The sequence below is a fragment of the Staurois parvus genome, unplaced genomic scaffold (assembly GCF_062004578.1).
Source record: "Staurois parvus isolate SC_StPar_1 unplaced genomic scaffold, SC_StPar_1.0 ptg000025l, whole genome shotgun sequence".
NCBI classification, from domain to species: domain Eukaryota; kingdom Metazoa; phylum Chordata; class Amphibia; order Anura; family Ranidae; genus Staurois; species Staurois parvus.
Window position 1 is genome coordinate 4,926,086 of NW_028317821.1, and position 16,946 is coordinate 4,943,031.

At 42.0% G+C, this 16,946-nt stretch overlaps 1 protein-coding gene across 1 annotated transcript in view; it reads left to right on the forward strand.

The window, feature by feature from the left end:
- Positions 1-1,245: 1,245 nt before the first annotated feature.
- Positions 1,246-16,946, forward strand: part of KDM3B (lysine demethylase 3B) — an 85,035-nt gene continuing 69,334 nt past the window's right edge. Inside the window, exons 1-2 of the mRNA XM_089694057.1 lie at positions 1,246-1,633; positions 14,489-14,656. Of these exons, the coding sequence (XP_089550183.1) occupies positions 1,466-1,633; positions 14,489-14,656 (336 nt within the window). The 5' untranslated portion in view covers positions 1,246-1,465. The remainder of the gene's footprint in view (positions 1,634-14,488; positions 14,657-16,946) is intronic.

The window sequence follows — 16,946 nt, forward strand, 5'->3', positions numbered from 1 at the left end:
GGACATCTGGTTGTGACAGCTTGCTTCACAGCCGGGTGCCCACTGCACAAGTAGTGCTGCTCTTTCTGAATGGTCCCGTAGTCGGATACCTGATTTTGACAGATGCCCGTTCTCCCTTTTGCTGCAATTGCCTAGGAGATTGGAAGCAGAAGTTGTCCCACTAGACTACAGGTAGGGAAGAGGACAACTTCTGCTTCTGATCGCCTAGGGCCCTGAGCAATTGCAGCAAAAGTGAGAACGAGCATCTGTCAAAATCGGGTACCCTCTCCCCCAAAGTGCCAATCCTTAACGTGGAGTGGGGGACGAAGCCTTAACGCGGAACTTCCCCTTTTGGGTGGAGCTCTGCTTTAATGCAGTGAATTCATCAGGGTAAAGAACCTTCTACCTTTACAATCATTTTAAGAAGGGAATCTTCGCCCACTTGATCACCTTGACCACCAATGTAACAATTTATGGTTGTAGGATTCAGCATAGTAGTCGTATAACTTTGTGGTTTGTTCTCTAGTCTTTATTGGTTATGAAGGTAGTTTTACACCCAAAACGTTTTGGTAATGTGGTCTCCTCCTTCCGAGCTTGGGTGAAATTTGTTTGATCTTGACTAGGTCTACTAAAACTTTGGGCTAAGATGAGCTAGATTCTCAGCATTTGCTTCCTACAGTGTGTGAGGGCCCATCTAACCTGTACAGGGGCCCATTGATGACTTTGAAGAGTCCTAGATTCATTGGAAGATTTCAATCACAACCCATAGAGGGTGTATGGCTCCTCTAAATTCTTCTAGTTGGGTCACATTCTACTTCCTTATCTCTATCAGACCCATCATTTTCAGAATTCCATACCTTCCCTACCATTCTACAAAGCCAACTATCTCCCCAGATGCCCTCCTTTGATTGATCATAGTATCACATACCTTTTTTTTAGGCTACCTTCAAATATGTTATTGAGCTATTACTACTTTGGGCAATTGTGGCCAAATATATGATTTAAAGGAATCAAGTGGATCTAAATTGTGACTTCATCCTGCCGTCATCTCTCAACCAATAACAACCTCTGGTTCTGTCTAAACATGGCTTCTCTAAGCTGACGTCAACCAATGGTATCGTGTCTATGGGTGGGCTGACCTGCAGTGAACACTCCAAACCACTGGGGGCACTGTGGTTTGTAACACACGGTTGACTTGCACAGCATTTGCACGCGCTATAATTTTTGGGATCCCTTACAGTAGGGGGCGCACGTAACCAGTACACGGCATCTGAAGTGAACACAACGAAGGGGTGTTTGGTGTATTGTTCTCGCCGCGCTTCCCCTCCTCGCCACACGGGGCGCTGTCGACGCCTGACACCGCGCTCTTAGCCGCAGGGCGGCGTTGTTGTGTAACGCGCTGTCTCCGCGGGTTGCTGCAGAGAGGCCTGGCTCCTTTCACGTCCGGTAATTGCTCGGTGCACCGTGTGAAACGCGGCCCTGGACGATGGCGGCCCCGGTATCTCCAGTAGGGAAGCGGCTGAGGCTTCTGTTTGACGAAAGCTCCGCCGGACGGCAGGGAGTCCCGGGAGAGCCGTCTGTCCCGCTGGGGAAGCGGGCCTGGGAGGGCGGAACCGTGCGGGGCCTGAAGGGAGCGGCGCCCGAGGAGCTGGCGGTAAGTGGCCACTCCGTATCGTGGAGGGGGGAGCAGGGAAGTTAGTCGGGAGTGTCCCGCCTAGGCCTTGAGTCCGGCCCCAATCCGGTGCTGGCGGCCCCTCCCCCACACCGTGTAAACATACCGCCTCAAATCCGGCCCCAATCCGGTGATGGCGGCCCCTCCCCCACCCCGTGTAAACAGAGCGCACGGTGCGCCGTACACAGAGCTGGATGGGGGAGGGGAGGCTGTGTGCCTCCAGATCCGGACCCCCCCCCCCTGCCAAAAATACACACCGCCTGGGTAAGGGGCATGTCATAACTAATAGGTACAAACTATTCCACACACCGCCATGGGACCTCCATAGAAAAGTCATATCTATAGAACAGCCTGCCCCTCCTCCACCTGACTGGCACACCTCCCTTTATTGCCAGGTGATTGGGGGAATCTCTGATCACATCTTTATTATTATACAGGATTTATTATTATTATACAGGATTTATATTTAATATTATGCAGGATTTATTATTCAGGATTTATATTATTATACAGGTTGTTTATCATTATTATTATTATACAGGATTTATATTTATTATTATTATACAGGATTTATATTTATTATTATTATACAGGATTTATATTTATTATTATACAGGATTTATATTATTATTATACAGGATTTATATTATTATTATTATACAGGATTTATATTATTATACAGGATTTATATTTATTATTATTATTATACAGGATTTATATTATTTATTATACAGGATTTATATTTAATATACAGGAATTATTATTCAGGATTTATATTATCATTATTATTATACAGGATTTATATTATCATTATTATTATACACGATTTATATTATCATTATTATTATACACGATTTATATTTATTATACAGGAATTATATTATACAGGATTTATATTATTATTATACAGGAATTATATTATACAGGATTTATTATTATACAGGATTTATTATTATACAGGAATTATATTATACAGGATTTGGTATTATACAGGAATTATATTATTATTATACAGGAATTATATTATTATTATACAGGATTTATATTATTATTATTATTATACAGGATTTATATTTATTATTATATTATACAGTATTTATATAGCACCAACAGTTTGCTCAGTGCTGTACATTACAGTGGGAGACAGTACACGAGACAGCACAGTAACAATACAATTTGATACACGAGGGGTTCGCTTCAGTTAGCTGAGGGCGGGGTAGGATTCCCTGAAAAGGTGGGTTTTCAGGGTGCACCTAAAGGAGAGGAGAGTAGGTGATAGTCTGATGGATTGGGGTAGGGAGTTCCAGAGGATAGGGGAGGCCCTGGAGAAGTCCTGGAGACGGGCATGGGAGGAGGAGACCAGGGAACTAGAGAGTAGGAGGTCTTGTGAGGAGCGGAGAGTACGTTTTGGGTGGTATTTGGATATCAGGTCGGTGATGTAGTTTGGGGCAGTGTTATGGACAATTTTATGCGTTGGGCAATCGGAAGCCAGTGGAGGGATTGGCAGAGAGGGGTGGGGGATATGGAGTGGTTAGTAAGGTGGATGAGTCTGGCCGTAGTAGTCAGGATAGACTGAAGCGGGGATAGCCTGTGTTGGGGTAGGCCGGTGAGGAGGGAGTTACAGTAGTCAAGTCGTGATATGATAAGGGAGTGAATGAGTTGCTTAGTATTCTACAGGATTTATATTACTATTATTATACAGGATTTATATTATTATTATTCAGGATTTATAATATTATGCAGGATTTATATTATTCTTATTATACAGGATTTATATTATTATTATTATACAGGGTTTATATAGTGCCAATAGTTTGCTCAGCACTTTACAATATAATCATGGATCTTACAGAGATAGCAAGCACCTCTGACACTTTATTATTATTAGTGCCAACAGTTTACGCAGTTCTTTACACCATACGTGCAGACCGTACAGCTATAATACAATGTATGGGACAGCACAGTGGCTAAATGGTTAGCACTTCCACCTGGCAGCACTAGGGTTGTTGGTTCAAATCCCAACCACAGCACCACCTACCTGGAGTTTGCATGTTCTCCCTATGCCTGAGTGGGTTTCCTCTGGGTACTCCAGTTTCCTCTCAGACTCCAAAGACATGCTGGTAGGTTAATTGGCTCCAGTCTATTTTCCCTAGTATGTGTATGTATGAATGTGAGTTAGGGACTTTAGATAGTACACTCCTTGAGGGTTAGGGACTGATGTGAATGTACAATATATATATATGTAAAGCGCTGCGTAAATTGACGGCGCTATATAAGTGCCTGAAATAAATAATACAAAGGGCCCCATTCATTACAGCTTACATTCGAAGAGACTTGTTCTGCACATTGACTGGTCATTGCTTATTCTAAATATCATTCCATTAGGCTCTCCCAAGTTTTGGCGTCGTTATTTGAATATTTTTGCACATATCTATATGAGCCTTTTAGTAGGTTGTGCATTTTACATATATTTATTTAAAGTGACACTAAACAGTTTTTAAAAAAAAAAAAAAAGAAATTTTGTTCAAGTACATACTCAAGAGGTCACTTTCACACAAGCGGACCGATGGGGTCCACCTTTTTGAGGTGGAGCTAATCGGTCCATCCATAGACCTCTATGGACCGGCGGGTGTCAGCGGACACTAGTCTGCTGGCATCTGATCCTGTACTTCAAAAACAGATGAATGAGGATCTGTTCCCCATTCATCCGGTGGATCAGATGACAATTGGGTGGAAATATACAGGCAGTCCGTTTCCATCCGACCGTCCCATTGAAATCAGCCCGCTGTCTGCAGCAGCAGAGCGCACACAGACCTGTCATCCGCTTGCTCAGTGGGGATCAGCAGAGATCTGCAGGCAGATCATGCTGACTGATCTTCCCTGTCTGGAAGGGGCCTAAAGTGGTAATACACCCATATGCAAACATTTTTTTTTCTTTTTCTAAAGAAAGGGATGAGGTTTTTTTTGGAGTCCACACTTATGCTACTTGTCCAAAGTTTCATGACAAGTCGCTCCCTTTGTTTCCCAACGAGTACCAATCTTATACTGTGCGACTCAAATATTCATGCAACGCGAGGGCCATAGACTTCAGTGCATGGTGGATAAAAATCAATGTTTTTTTTTAAATAAAATTTAAAAAAATCAGATTTTTTTGCTTTAAATCGGATTTTTTTGATTTAAATCGGATTTTTTAAAAATAAAATGCTTTTTAAGGAAAATATATTACCAACCAAAGGTTATTCCATCATGAAATAAAGATTAGTTTTTTAATTATGTAGAATAAGGCTGTATAAGTTTACTTTTTTTGGTAAATAAATTCCATAAATCCATTCACAATGTCATGCTCTTCCAGAGGTTTTTGTAAGATTATTGGGCAGTTTCTCTGCCTACAAGATATTATCACAGATGCTTGGTTTACTTTTGCAGTTCTCAAAACTGAATTTGACTCAGCGGAGATCACATGCCTCTTCTTCACAGCAAAAATGTTATAACATGAACAGAGTTAAGAAAAAGACCTTAATCCTAACTTCTACAAACCTATGAATACAGAATCAACCCCTTCAGTGCTAAATTTCAAGAAGTTCAGTGAATAGAATAGAAACAATATTTTTCTGATTGTTTGGAGTGGAATAGATCTGCACAAGAAGAAAGTGAAACTAAGTGTGAGGAGGAAGGGGCTGACAGTCTAAGTTTCTTAAAATATATATATTTTGTTTAGCCAAATTAGTTAACAAACATGGATGTTTAAGCAAATAACATATGCTGGAATGTTATTGTTTCAGTTGAATAAATCTATTTAAATTGTTGTTATTAAGGTAATGATTATTTTTCTCCTTCCTAAGTACAACAGAAAAGTTGTCCAAATATGAATGATTAACCTATTAAACTGGGGATAAAAAACTAATATGAAAAGTTGTTATTCTAAAAATCTTTATCTACTTGCATATTAAAGTTATACCAGCAAGAATTAGTCTTTATGTAGAAAACTAGGATTTAAATCAAGCCTTACTGACTAGTGATTTAATACAGCACAAACAATTATCCATGGTCAAAGCCAAAGTTGCACTCATTGAAAATTGCATAAAGTTGCAATGAAAATTACACGATTTTGAAGTCGCTCAAGTGTGTATGGAGCCTTAGGCTTTATTTTCACAACAGTGTCCCATCTCTGGTGTCAGTGGGAGGAATAGTGTCCCATCACTGGTGTCAGTGGGAGGAATAGTGTCCCATCACTGTTGTCAGTGGGAGGAATAGTGTCCCATCACTGTTGTCAGTGGGAGGAATAGTGTCCCATCACTGGTGTCAGTGGGAGGAATAGTGTCCCATCACTGGTGTCAGTGGGAGGAATAGTGTCCCATCACTGGTGTCAGTGGGAGGAATAGTGTCCCATCACTGGTGTTAGTGGAAGGAAAAATGATCAACAGTTGGTGCTAGTGGAAGAAATGGTGCCTCCTTGTTGGTATCGATGGGAAGAATGGTACCCTGAGGGCTGAATAGAGGCAAGCATAGGGCCGCAGTTTGGAGACCACTGCTCTAGTGTTTCTGATCTCAGAAAAATGTTTTGGTGGTTTTATGTAATCTTCAGGCCTAAAATTAATTTTTAAATGTGTGCAAAAAACGCAAAAAGGGCCCTGGCAGCGAAAGGGATAAAGCCTGACACTCCCCTTTCCTGATGAGCAGCCAATCGGTGCTTATTATACTACAAGGTCTCTCCCCTCCTTGCTAGTTCCTGGGCGCTGGAGACAGGCAGGGAGGTTAGGAAGAGATAAACAGCGCAGTGTTAAAAATATTAAACATTTAAGTCGCCATAAAGCCCCTTTTTTTTTTTTTTTTTTAAAAAAAAAAAAGCCCAAGACATACCTAAAAGTGCCCCAGATTTAATTACAGTTTTGGGTAAAAAAATGTTTTTTTATCTGGACAAGTAGATCGAGACACCGATTTAGTCCCTGGACAAGTAGTTTTTAAAAAAAAAAATTTCCACAACCCTGAGGACAGTGCTGAGTTTTTTTTTTTTTTATATGTTTAGTAGTTAAGGTGATCATACCTGTGTAGCAGCAGAAGTCCTTTGCATAATATTCATTTATTTATTCACTTTTTATCCTAGCCCAGTTAGTCATTGATTTTGTTTATTTTTGAAAGCTGAACTCTGGGATCCACCTTAAAGTACTACTGATCCTCCCTCCCCCAACCTTACACAATGCCTTTTATATTTTTCAAAATTCACAAAATAAAGGGGAAAATGTGTTTTAAAGCATATGTGACAACAGCAGGAGTGGACAGAATCCTTACAATGGCTGGGTGCAGTGGAGCTGTTCTGTGTAGCGCTGCATGCCCCAAGAACTATATATCCCATCAACCTGTAGGATTGCAACATTTTTTTTTTCATGACATGGCTATAGCAGTAGAAGGATTGGCTGGGTGGTGGAAGAAGCAGTCCGGCAGAAACCAACCATCTCCAACAGCCAATAATGATGATGCAGTGCAGTAGGGATGTAACATGGACTCTCATCTGCTTATGGGGAGAGGACAGCAATGTCCAATGGTTCAAAACACAAATTGCTGCCCTAGTGCTGTTTTACAAAGGACTTTGCCAAGGGTTTGTGATAAATCTATGGCATTATGAAAGAAAATAACAGGAAAGTTTGATCAGGCAAGGCAGTGCCAATGTATTATTGTAATACTGCTTTTGTCTGGATTTCAGCTTTAAATGATTCCTTAAAGTTGAACTCTGCTGCCCACCCTCTCTATAAAAAAAAATAATTAAAAAAATAAGACGCATATGACCATAAGACGCACCTAGGTTTTAGAGGCAGAAAACAGGAAAAAAAATATTCTGAACCAATGGACTGCAGACATAGTACAAGAGATGACCAGTGACTACGGACATAGTATAGGAGATGACCAGAGACTGCGGACATAGTATAGGAGATAACCAGAGACTGCGGACACAGTACAGGAGATGACCAGAGACTGCGGACACAGTACAGGAGATGACCAGAGACTGCGGACACAGTACAGGAGATGACCAGAGACTGCGGACACAGTACAGGAGATGACCAGAGACTGCGGACACAGTACAGGAGATGACCAGAGACTGCGGACACAGTACAGGAGATGACCAGAGACTGCGGACACAGTACAGGAGATGACCAGAGACTGCGGACACAGTACAGGAGATGACCAGAGACTGCGGACACAGTACAGGAGATGACCAGAGACTGCGGACACAGTACAGGAGATGACCAGAGACTGCGGACACAGTACAGGAGATGACCAGAGACTGCGGACACAGTACAGGGATGCTTAGAGACTGTGGACAGTACAGGAGATGACTGCTGACCTTTGGGGAGGGGGGGGAGCGGGTACCTGAATTTGACAGGTACCCGCTCTTCCGCGGTGTTGTTCTTTGGTTAGTGTCCACTCTGCAGCGGGACCTTACCTGTTCCTCTATCCAGCGGCGTGCTGGCTTCCTGGCTTCTGTAGTGTGGGCACTCGGCTTGACAGCCGGGTGCCCAGTGCGCATGAGCGAGAAGCGCTGCGCTTTGTGATTGGTCCGGCGGCTTCTGGGACCTGTCATGTGTCCCAGGTGCCGCCTTACCATTCACAAAGCGCACCGCTTCTTGCGCATGCGCACGGGGCACCCGGCTATCGCGGGTGCAATGTCAGGCTCCTGCTGACCTCAGGATAGCTCTCTGCCCATACCTTGTACAGGTGAGCAGTTACTTGGGAGCATGAAGAATCAATGGACTACCAGAGTGCTCTCTGGCACCCTTGGAGTTCAGTTAATTGAGAATGGCTGACTGTACTTGTAGTCTATCCATTCCTAAAAATCTGTGAATGAATGACGCGGATGCAGGGAGAAGATTCCTGGGGTGGGGTGGTATCGGGGGTGCAGGTTGCAGATTCCGAAACATGTTTCAACCTAAAAATGGGTGGAACATGTAAAATGTTCTAAAGGTGAACTTCTCCTTTAATCTTCTCTTTACGTGTATTTTATAACTTTGCAAGGAGTATTTTGAGGATAAAATAGAGCAGTCCTGTTTGCAAGACACATGGAATGTAGTCAAGTGCTAACCCTGTGCTTGCTCCCTAAATTGTATTGTAAGGCAACTATGGGTAAAATAAAAAATGACTTGCTTGGCCTGTCTGTTACTAGTGTTACCACAAAGCTTTGTTGTTTTTTTTTAGTCTCTTTCTAATATAGTTTTCTATGGGTGTAGTGCCAACAGGGCATGGGATGTTTCAGGCTGCTGTATAGACACAGCTGCTCTCTGAGGGAGCAGCAATCTTTGTGTTCAGCCTGATGTCTATACCATGGATTTTTTGAACTGGGGCCAGCAGTATAGGGAGTGTAAACATTAAGACTTTACCATGCAAGCTTTTTGCTCATTAGTAAATGCTTCTGTACCTTATGGCAAAACTTCAGTTGGTGTTAATTCAGAATTAAACCCCACAATTGTTTTTGAATAAATTGGCTCTCAAAAACAAATGTGCTAGTATGCACTACATATTACCACATTATGTTAGATTTGCCTGTAAAACAAAGCCCTCCAGTGCTGCACTGTCATCATTCCCAGGTGCGCCTCTATCTTCTCTCATTCTTCCTCATGGGTTCAATCTGTTCAGCTGCTTGATGACGTCGCATCCGCGCATACATACGGGAGTCACATCTTCACCAGTAGGGTCTCTTCTGTCATAAAAACCCTACCTGTTAGCGGTTTTTACTTTTTTTTTTTTTTAGTTCATTTCCACTTTAATGTCATTGAAGTCTCATGTATGTCATTTGTCTCTTTAATATCATTGAAGTTTTCAGGCAGGCAGACCCTGTTTAGTAGACCTGCAGTTGGGTAAGAGGATTGGCATGGCACAGGTATTGTACAATGCTATTATGCAGGAAGCAGCTCCATTTATAGTAAGCAAATGTACGGATCTAACACATACTGTATTTACAAAATTACAATGACAAGCTAATTTACATTAATTGTTTGTTTCACATTTATGTTTAGAAGTCAAGAAAAACTACTGAACGTATGAAGGGTGCCATTACTGAACTTTCCTAAAAATTCCCTTTGGCTGACTTCTAATCAATGTTTTTTTGTACATTGATTCTGGATTATTGACTCATAAAGCACTGAATACATTAAATCAGTATGACAGCTAGGCATCTAGCATTTTCAAAAGGTTGTCTGTGAATTTCCAGATATGTCCTTACTTTGTACACTAGTTTTAGTGGCTATAACTACATTTACCAAAATTATGGCTGAAGACTGCCTTCCAGTGATGTGAGCTCCCTTGCTACTGCTTCCAACTTTGCTCAGTCTGTATCCAGGTTTTGCATCTTTGGCCGTCTTAAGTGGTTGATCCCGGTGATGTTACTTTCGTACACATCCTGAGATTGTACATTGAGCAGTGTATTATCTAGAGTAGGGGTCTCCAAACTATGGTGTCCATTTATGGACCAGAGAATAGCTGCGATTCAACAGATCTCAGCTATTCTCTGGTCATTCACAGTTTGACACTCAGGAGATCATGTCAGCCCTTCTCTGGAGATCTGTGTTCTCCCTCCAGATTCTCCAGCCCAGAGCTGGAGAATCAGAGGGACCGCAAACTAAGCAGAGATAATTTACCTCTGTTTAGTAAACTGATCTTTTACTGTAATCTCACGAGATTATAGTAAAATGATCCGTTTTTCAGAGTTTGGAGACCGTTCTTCCTTCGTTCGGAGAACTGCTTCATAAACTGCATTCACAGGAGAACTGTGTTCTCCGAGAATGCCGGAGAACTGAGCAGCGATCTATTACCGCTGGTCCATAAACGGACACCTATGGCCCTACATGTGTTGAGGAACTACAAGACTCATGAGGCCTTGCAAGACTCTGACAGCCACAGGGAAGACTCCCAGAGACAGGCATGATGGGACATGTAGTACTTCAACAGCTGGAAGGCCATAGTTTGGAGACCCCTGATCTAGAGCATCTTATATACACAAATCAGCGCATAACTGTCCTTCAATTAGCACAAGGTCTTCATATATTCTCACCAGATTCTTCCCATTCAGCATGTGTTGTATATCATACAATCTTCTCTGTGTCCTCTTCATCATCTACTCTACTGCTCCCACTCTCCCAAAAAAGAGTCAACTAATATTGTGTAGTGAGTTCTGATAGACTTTATCTCATGATACACCCATGTGCTAACTACACACAACCAAAACGTGTTCAAATTGCATGAAACCACTCCATGAATAGTATCCACTACTATCCACACCAATTACTCATCCCTACCCAGACCTGCCCAGACCAATTTTCAGCTTTCAGTGCTCTCATACTTTGAATGACAATTGCACGGTCATGCAACACTGTACCAAAACTAAATTTTTATAATTTTTGTTTTTAGACAGAGCTTTCTTTTGGTGCTATTTGATCACCACTGTTTTTATTTTTTGTTAAACTAGAAAAAGACCAAACTTTTTGAAAAAAAAAAAAGTTTTTCTTCGTTTCTGTTTTGCAAATAAGTAATTTTTCTCCTTCACTGATGGGCACTGATGATGCTGCTCTGATGGGCGGCACTGTTGGGCACTGTTATGTGGCACTGTTGGGCAGCACTGGTTAACTGCTGGACACTGATTGCCAGCACAGATGGGCACTGTTGACCGCACTGATGGGGCTACACTGATCACCAGGACACTGATGGTCAGTGTGGATATTGTAGTATATTGTGTGTATATATATATGTGTGTATATATATATATATATATATATATATATGATATACTACAGATGTCCCCCTGCGAAATGCTGCTTACTGGCTCTCCTCATTCGCTGTCAGCGTGAGGCGAGGACTGCCGATAACCGACATTTCCTATTTACCCGGTGATAAGCTGTGATTGGACACAGCTGGTCGCATGGTAAAAGCGGCTGTGATCGGCTCATCCCATAGCCATGTGATCAGCTGTGTCCGAAAGACACAGCGATCACAGATCGCGCGCAGTGCGCGTGGTTCTGGAAGGACGTCCATGGACGCTCTTCCAGAACTAGCCAACCATGCTGTAGCCATCTTTCGGCTATAGCGCGGTCGGGAACTGGCTAAACTCTTGACTGAAGTATACAGTGCACCAGCCACCTCCAGTGTTATTTTATTATTTATTTCAGGTACTTATATAGCGCTGTCAATTTACGCAGCGCTTAACATATATATTGTACATTCACATCAGTCCCTAACCCTCAAGGGGCGTACAATCTAAAGTCCCTAACTCACATTCATACATACACATACTAGGGACAATTTTTTAGACAGGAGCCAATTAACCTACCAGCATATCTTTGGAGTGTGGGAGGAAACCCACGCAGTCACAGGGAGAACATGCAAACTCCAGGCAGGTGGTGCCGTGGCTGGGATTCGAACCAACAACCCTAGTACTGCCAGACGGAAGTGCTAACCATTTAGCCACTGTGCTGCCCTGTGTTCAAACCAATCCACGTGCTCTTCCCCTTTGGGCATGCACCATACCTTGCATACATCGATATGTGCCTTCAGATCCTTAATACAATATTCACTTTACTCTTCTCCTTAACGGTTCTTCATATACTCCCAATCACCGTATACGATAAAATATACAAGCCCATAGTGCAGCAGTATATGTAAAACAACATATTTATTATTAAATGCGCTTACATGGGTAAATAATACAAACTCCCTGTTCCAAAATGGCCACCGCTGCACTTCAAGCTACATCTGTCGTCACTTTCAAGTGACGTGTTCTGTCATAAACTTGACTTCCTCATAGGCAGTAAACGTCGGATGTCTCCGGACCATGGTTTATAAAGAGCTCCTGCCCCATTCTAGAAGCCCTTTCAGCCATTTTGTTTACTGGACCACTTGTACTATTAGAACATTAAGTACCAATGTTCGCATGAATAATATTCAACCCCTTATATTGTGGAACATGGACTTCATACTAAAGCTATAGAATAGAACATCATTATTATCCAGAGCAGCTTACTAGCCGGCAGGTAAGAAGCACTGATGTAGCAAAGAGGTCCATTTATAAAAAAAAAGATCTGAACGAATGTGACAAATCTTTGCACAGTTGCCAACAAAAAAAAAAATCACCCTATTTTTATCTAATATGATTATTGCCTATGATTGACATCTAGTGGCCATATTGCGGTATTTTCCTGAAATACCTCAATTTAGTAAAATTACAACATGGACACCAAAAGACGCTGACAGACATAGGAAAAAGTCCCCATAGTCTCTTTTCTGTAATTTAAAAAAAAAAAAAAAAATACAACCTTTCTGCTAGCAATGTCTTTAGTAAATTTTCCATAGTCATGGGTATTTGGACTTATTTTGCAGTGGCTTGATAGATTTCTGGTAATCTTAAAGGAGAAGTTTGGGGGTGTAAAAAGATAAACATGCATACTCGCTAGGGATGCACCAAAATTTCGGCCACTGAAACTTATCGGCCCAAAATAGCCCTATCTGCATTTTGCCAATAGGAAAAATTTAGCCGATACAGGAGACTGTGTGTACAGCAGATGGGGTGACGGCTGAGAAAGGCAGGAGAGGAGCAGTGTATTCAGTGACTGGATGTCACTATAGGTCAGTGCCAGTTTTTAAATGTAATTTAAGGCTTTTTTCCTTTTTTTTTCACAATAGCTCACAGAATTAGCTGTCACTTTCCTCCCAGCTAAAAGAAACCGTTTCCTTTTAGTTTCTTTCCTGAGATAAAAGAAATAGTTTCCTTTAGCTCCGGGGAAAGTGACAGCTAATTCTGTGTGTGTATGTGTGTGTGTGTGTGTGTGTGTGTATGTGTATGTGTGTGTATATATATATATATATATATATATATATATATATATATATATATATATTGAACAAAAAAACGGAAATTGCATTTAAAAACTGGCACCGACATATAGTGACAGCCAGTGAGGGAGCCTCTCTGTATACACTGCTCCCTCACTGTATACACTGCTCCTCTTTGCACACGCTGCCCCCACCCCCTACAAAGAGGACCTGTCACTCATATGCTATCACATAGGGGTCTATTGGTCATCTATGTGATAGCAATAAAATCATAAGTTAAAAATATACATGAAAGTAGAAAAAAAATGGAGCCTCCCCACCCCCACATATGCAGACATTTTGCTTTCAGTTCGATTTTCGGCCACGTGCATTCTGAATTTTTCATATCAGTTTCTGCACCAGAATTTTCATTTCTGTGCACCACTAATACTCACCTTTATGCTGCAGCATCGATATGATGCAGCTGGCTCCAAGTTCAGGAACTGAGCAATCGCATGAGTGCTGATTGTTAAGTTCTTGGTTAGCTCTGAGAAGAGCGTTTTGTTAATCTCCACTCTCTGCTCTGCTCCTCCAGCACTCACTGGAGCACCAGCTAGTAGAGTCACATTCCTGATGAAGGGAACCTGTGAGACTCTGAAACGTTGCCTTGCTGTAACTATGTGATCATTAAAACATTTGGACCCATATTGATGATACTCGGTGTGCTGGGGACATTCTCCCTAGCTAGTAGAGGGGCAGACACAGCTTGCTTTGGTTTTCAGCTGCTTGCTGAGAACTAGAGCCAGCTGTCATTCAGGCCTCTGGGTGGATCTCACAATATGGTTGGAATCCTTCTGGAGTCTTGAGTGGCTCTGTGAAGTCAGCTGATAGTGGGTTTTATGACCCAGAAGAGAAATATGTCCAAAAAAAGCTTTGGCTGTGCTTTTTTAACACATTGCTTTGTAAGTTGACTATAACTTCTTATCATTGCCTTTATTTTTTTACAGTAATGGCTTACACGTAATAATAGCAAGTTATTTCTTTCAGGTATATGTGGAATTTGACCAGAAAAGTTCTAGGAGACCTTCATGGGTACAAGTTCATGGAGCAGATGTCTTGGTAATCTTACTGGAAGGACCACTAGTTTGGTCACCAAGGAAGGAACCTATAATTATCCAAGGGAGCCGTGTTTGCCCCACTCATTGGCCTGCTTTGGTAAGTAATGGTCAATAGAAGCCACTCAAAATACATGGACAGAAAATGAGGGAATATTTCCCCAACGGGGACATACAGTCATGGCCGAAATTGTTGGCACCCTTGATATTTTTCCTGAAAATCAAGTATTTCACACAAAAAAGGTATTGCATTAACACATGTTTTGCTATACACATGTTTATTCCCTTTGTATGTATTGGAACAAATATAAAACAGAGGCAGAAAAGCAAATATGACATAATGTCACACAAAACCCCAAAAATGGGCTGGACAAAAGTATTGGCACCCTTAACTTAATATTTGGTTGCACACCCTTTGGAAAACATAACTGAAATCAGTCGCTTCCTATAACCATCAATAAGCTTCTGACACCTCTCACCCGGAATTTTGGACCACTCTTCCTTTGCAAACAGCTCCAGGTCTCTCTTATTGGAAGGACACCTTTTCCCAACAGCAATTTTAAGATCTCTCCACAGGTGTTCAATGGGATTTAGATCTGGGCTCATTGCTGGCCACTTCAGAACTCTCCAGCGCTTCTTTGCCATCCATTTCTGAGTGCTTTTTGACGTATGTTTGGGGTCATTGTCCTGCTGGAAGACCCAGGATCTTGGACGCAAACCCAGCTTTCTGACACTGGGCCCTACAGTGCGACCCAAAATCCTTTGGTAATCCTCAGATTTCATGATGCCTTGCACACAGTCAAGGCACCCAGTGCCAGAGGCAGCAAAACAACCCCAAAACATCATTGAACCTCCACCATATTTTACCGTAGGTACTGTGTTTTGTTCTTTGTAGGCCTCATTCCGTTTTCGGTAAACAGTAGAATGATGTGCTTTACCGAAAAGCTCTATCTTGGTCTCATCTGTCCACAAGACGTTTTCCCAGAAGGCTTTTGGCTTACTCAAGTACATTTTGGCAAACTGTAGTCTTGCTTTTTTATGTCTCTGTGTCAGCAGTGGGGTCCTCCTGGGTCTCCTGCCATAGCGTTTCATTTCATTTAAATGTCGACGGATAGTTCGCGCTGACACTGATGCTCCCTGAGCCTGCAGGACAGCTTGAATGTCTTTGGAACATGTTTGGGGCTGCTTATCCACCATCCGGACTATTCTGCGTTGCAATTTTTCATCAATTTTCCTCATCCGTCCACGACCAGGGAGATTAGCTACAGTGCCATGGGTTGCAAACTTCTTGATAATGTTGCGCACTGTGGACAAAGGCAAATCTAGTTCTCTGGAGATGGACTTGTAACCTTGAGATTGTTGATATTTTGCCACAATTTTGGTTCTCAGGTCCTCAGACAGTTCTCGTCTCCTCTTTCTGTTGTCCATGCTTAGTGTGGCACAGACAGACACACAATGCAAAGGTTAAGTGAACGTCTCTCCTTTTTATCTGCTTTCAGGTGTGATTTCTATATTGCCCACACCTGTTACTTGCCCCAGGTGAGTTTACAGGAGCATCACATGCTTGTAACATTCTTATTTATCCGCAGTTGTGAAAGGGTGCCAATACTTTTGTCCAGCCCATTTTTGGAGGTTTGTGTGACATTATGTCGAATTTGCTTTCTTTCCTCCCTTTTTTTGTTTTGTCCCAATACACACAAAGGGAATAAACATGTGTATAGCAAAACATGTGTTAATGCAATACGTTTCGTGAGAAATACATGATTTCCTGGAGAAATATCAAGGGTGCCAACAATTTCGGCCATGACTGTAGATAGCAGTAACACAGAAGTTCTGATTCTTTCTTACTCTCTCCAACCCAAAAACATAGTTAATGCTGAAATGAGGGGTAATGCTAAAAAAAAGGGGATCCTCATCCCGAGAGGTTACTTACAGAATGCAATGCAGAAGAATGGGTTTTTGTATATTTGGAATGCAGGAGGCTCAATAACCCAGACAACAATTGTGTTCCTGTGTCTCTGTGGTAGAAGGCATCAGGAAGTGCAGCAAATGTGTGTTGTGCATGTTTTGGCAGATATGGCGGGGAGGGAAGTGCGTCAGCTGGGAGGTATATGTCATAATCATCCTGAGATTAAGTCTGGATGGGAAAAATACTGCCAAATTTTAAATGAAGTAGAATCACTTATGGCAACAGAAGCTTAGCGAGAACTACAAAGAGAAGTAATACGATAGAATGAATAACTCCACATTCCTCTGCTTATGGATCCACATTGTGTGTTAAGCACTTTTGGTTGTCATTTAACAGCCGTAGGTAATTGCTTACTGTGTGAACATGAATAGCTGTAGCAGCTGACTGCATGTCATTGCAGTGTACAAGCTCAGTTGCTGCA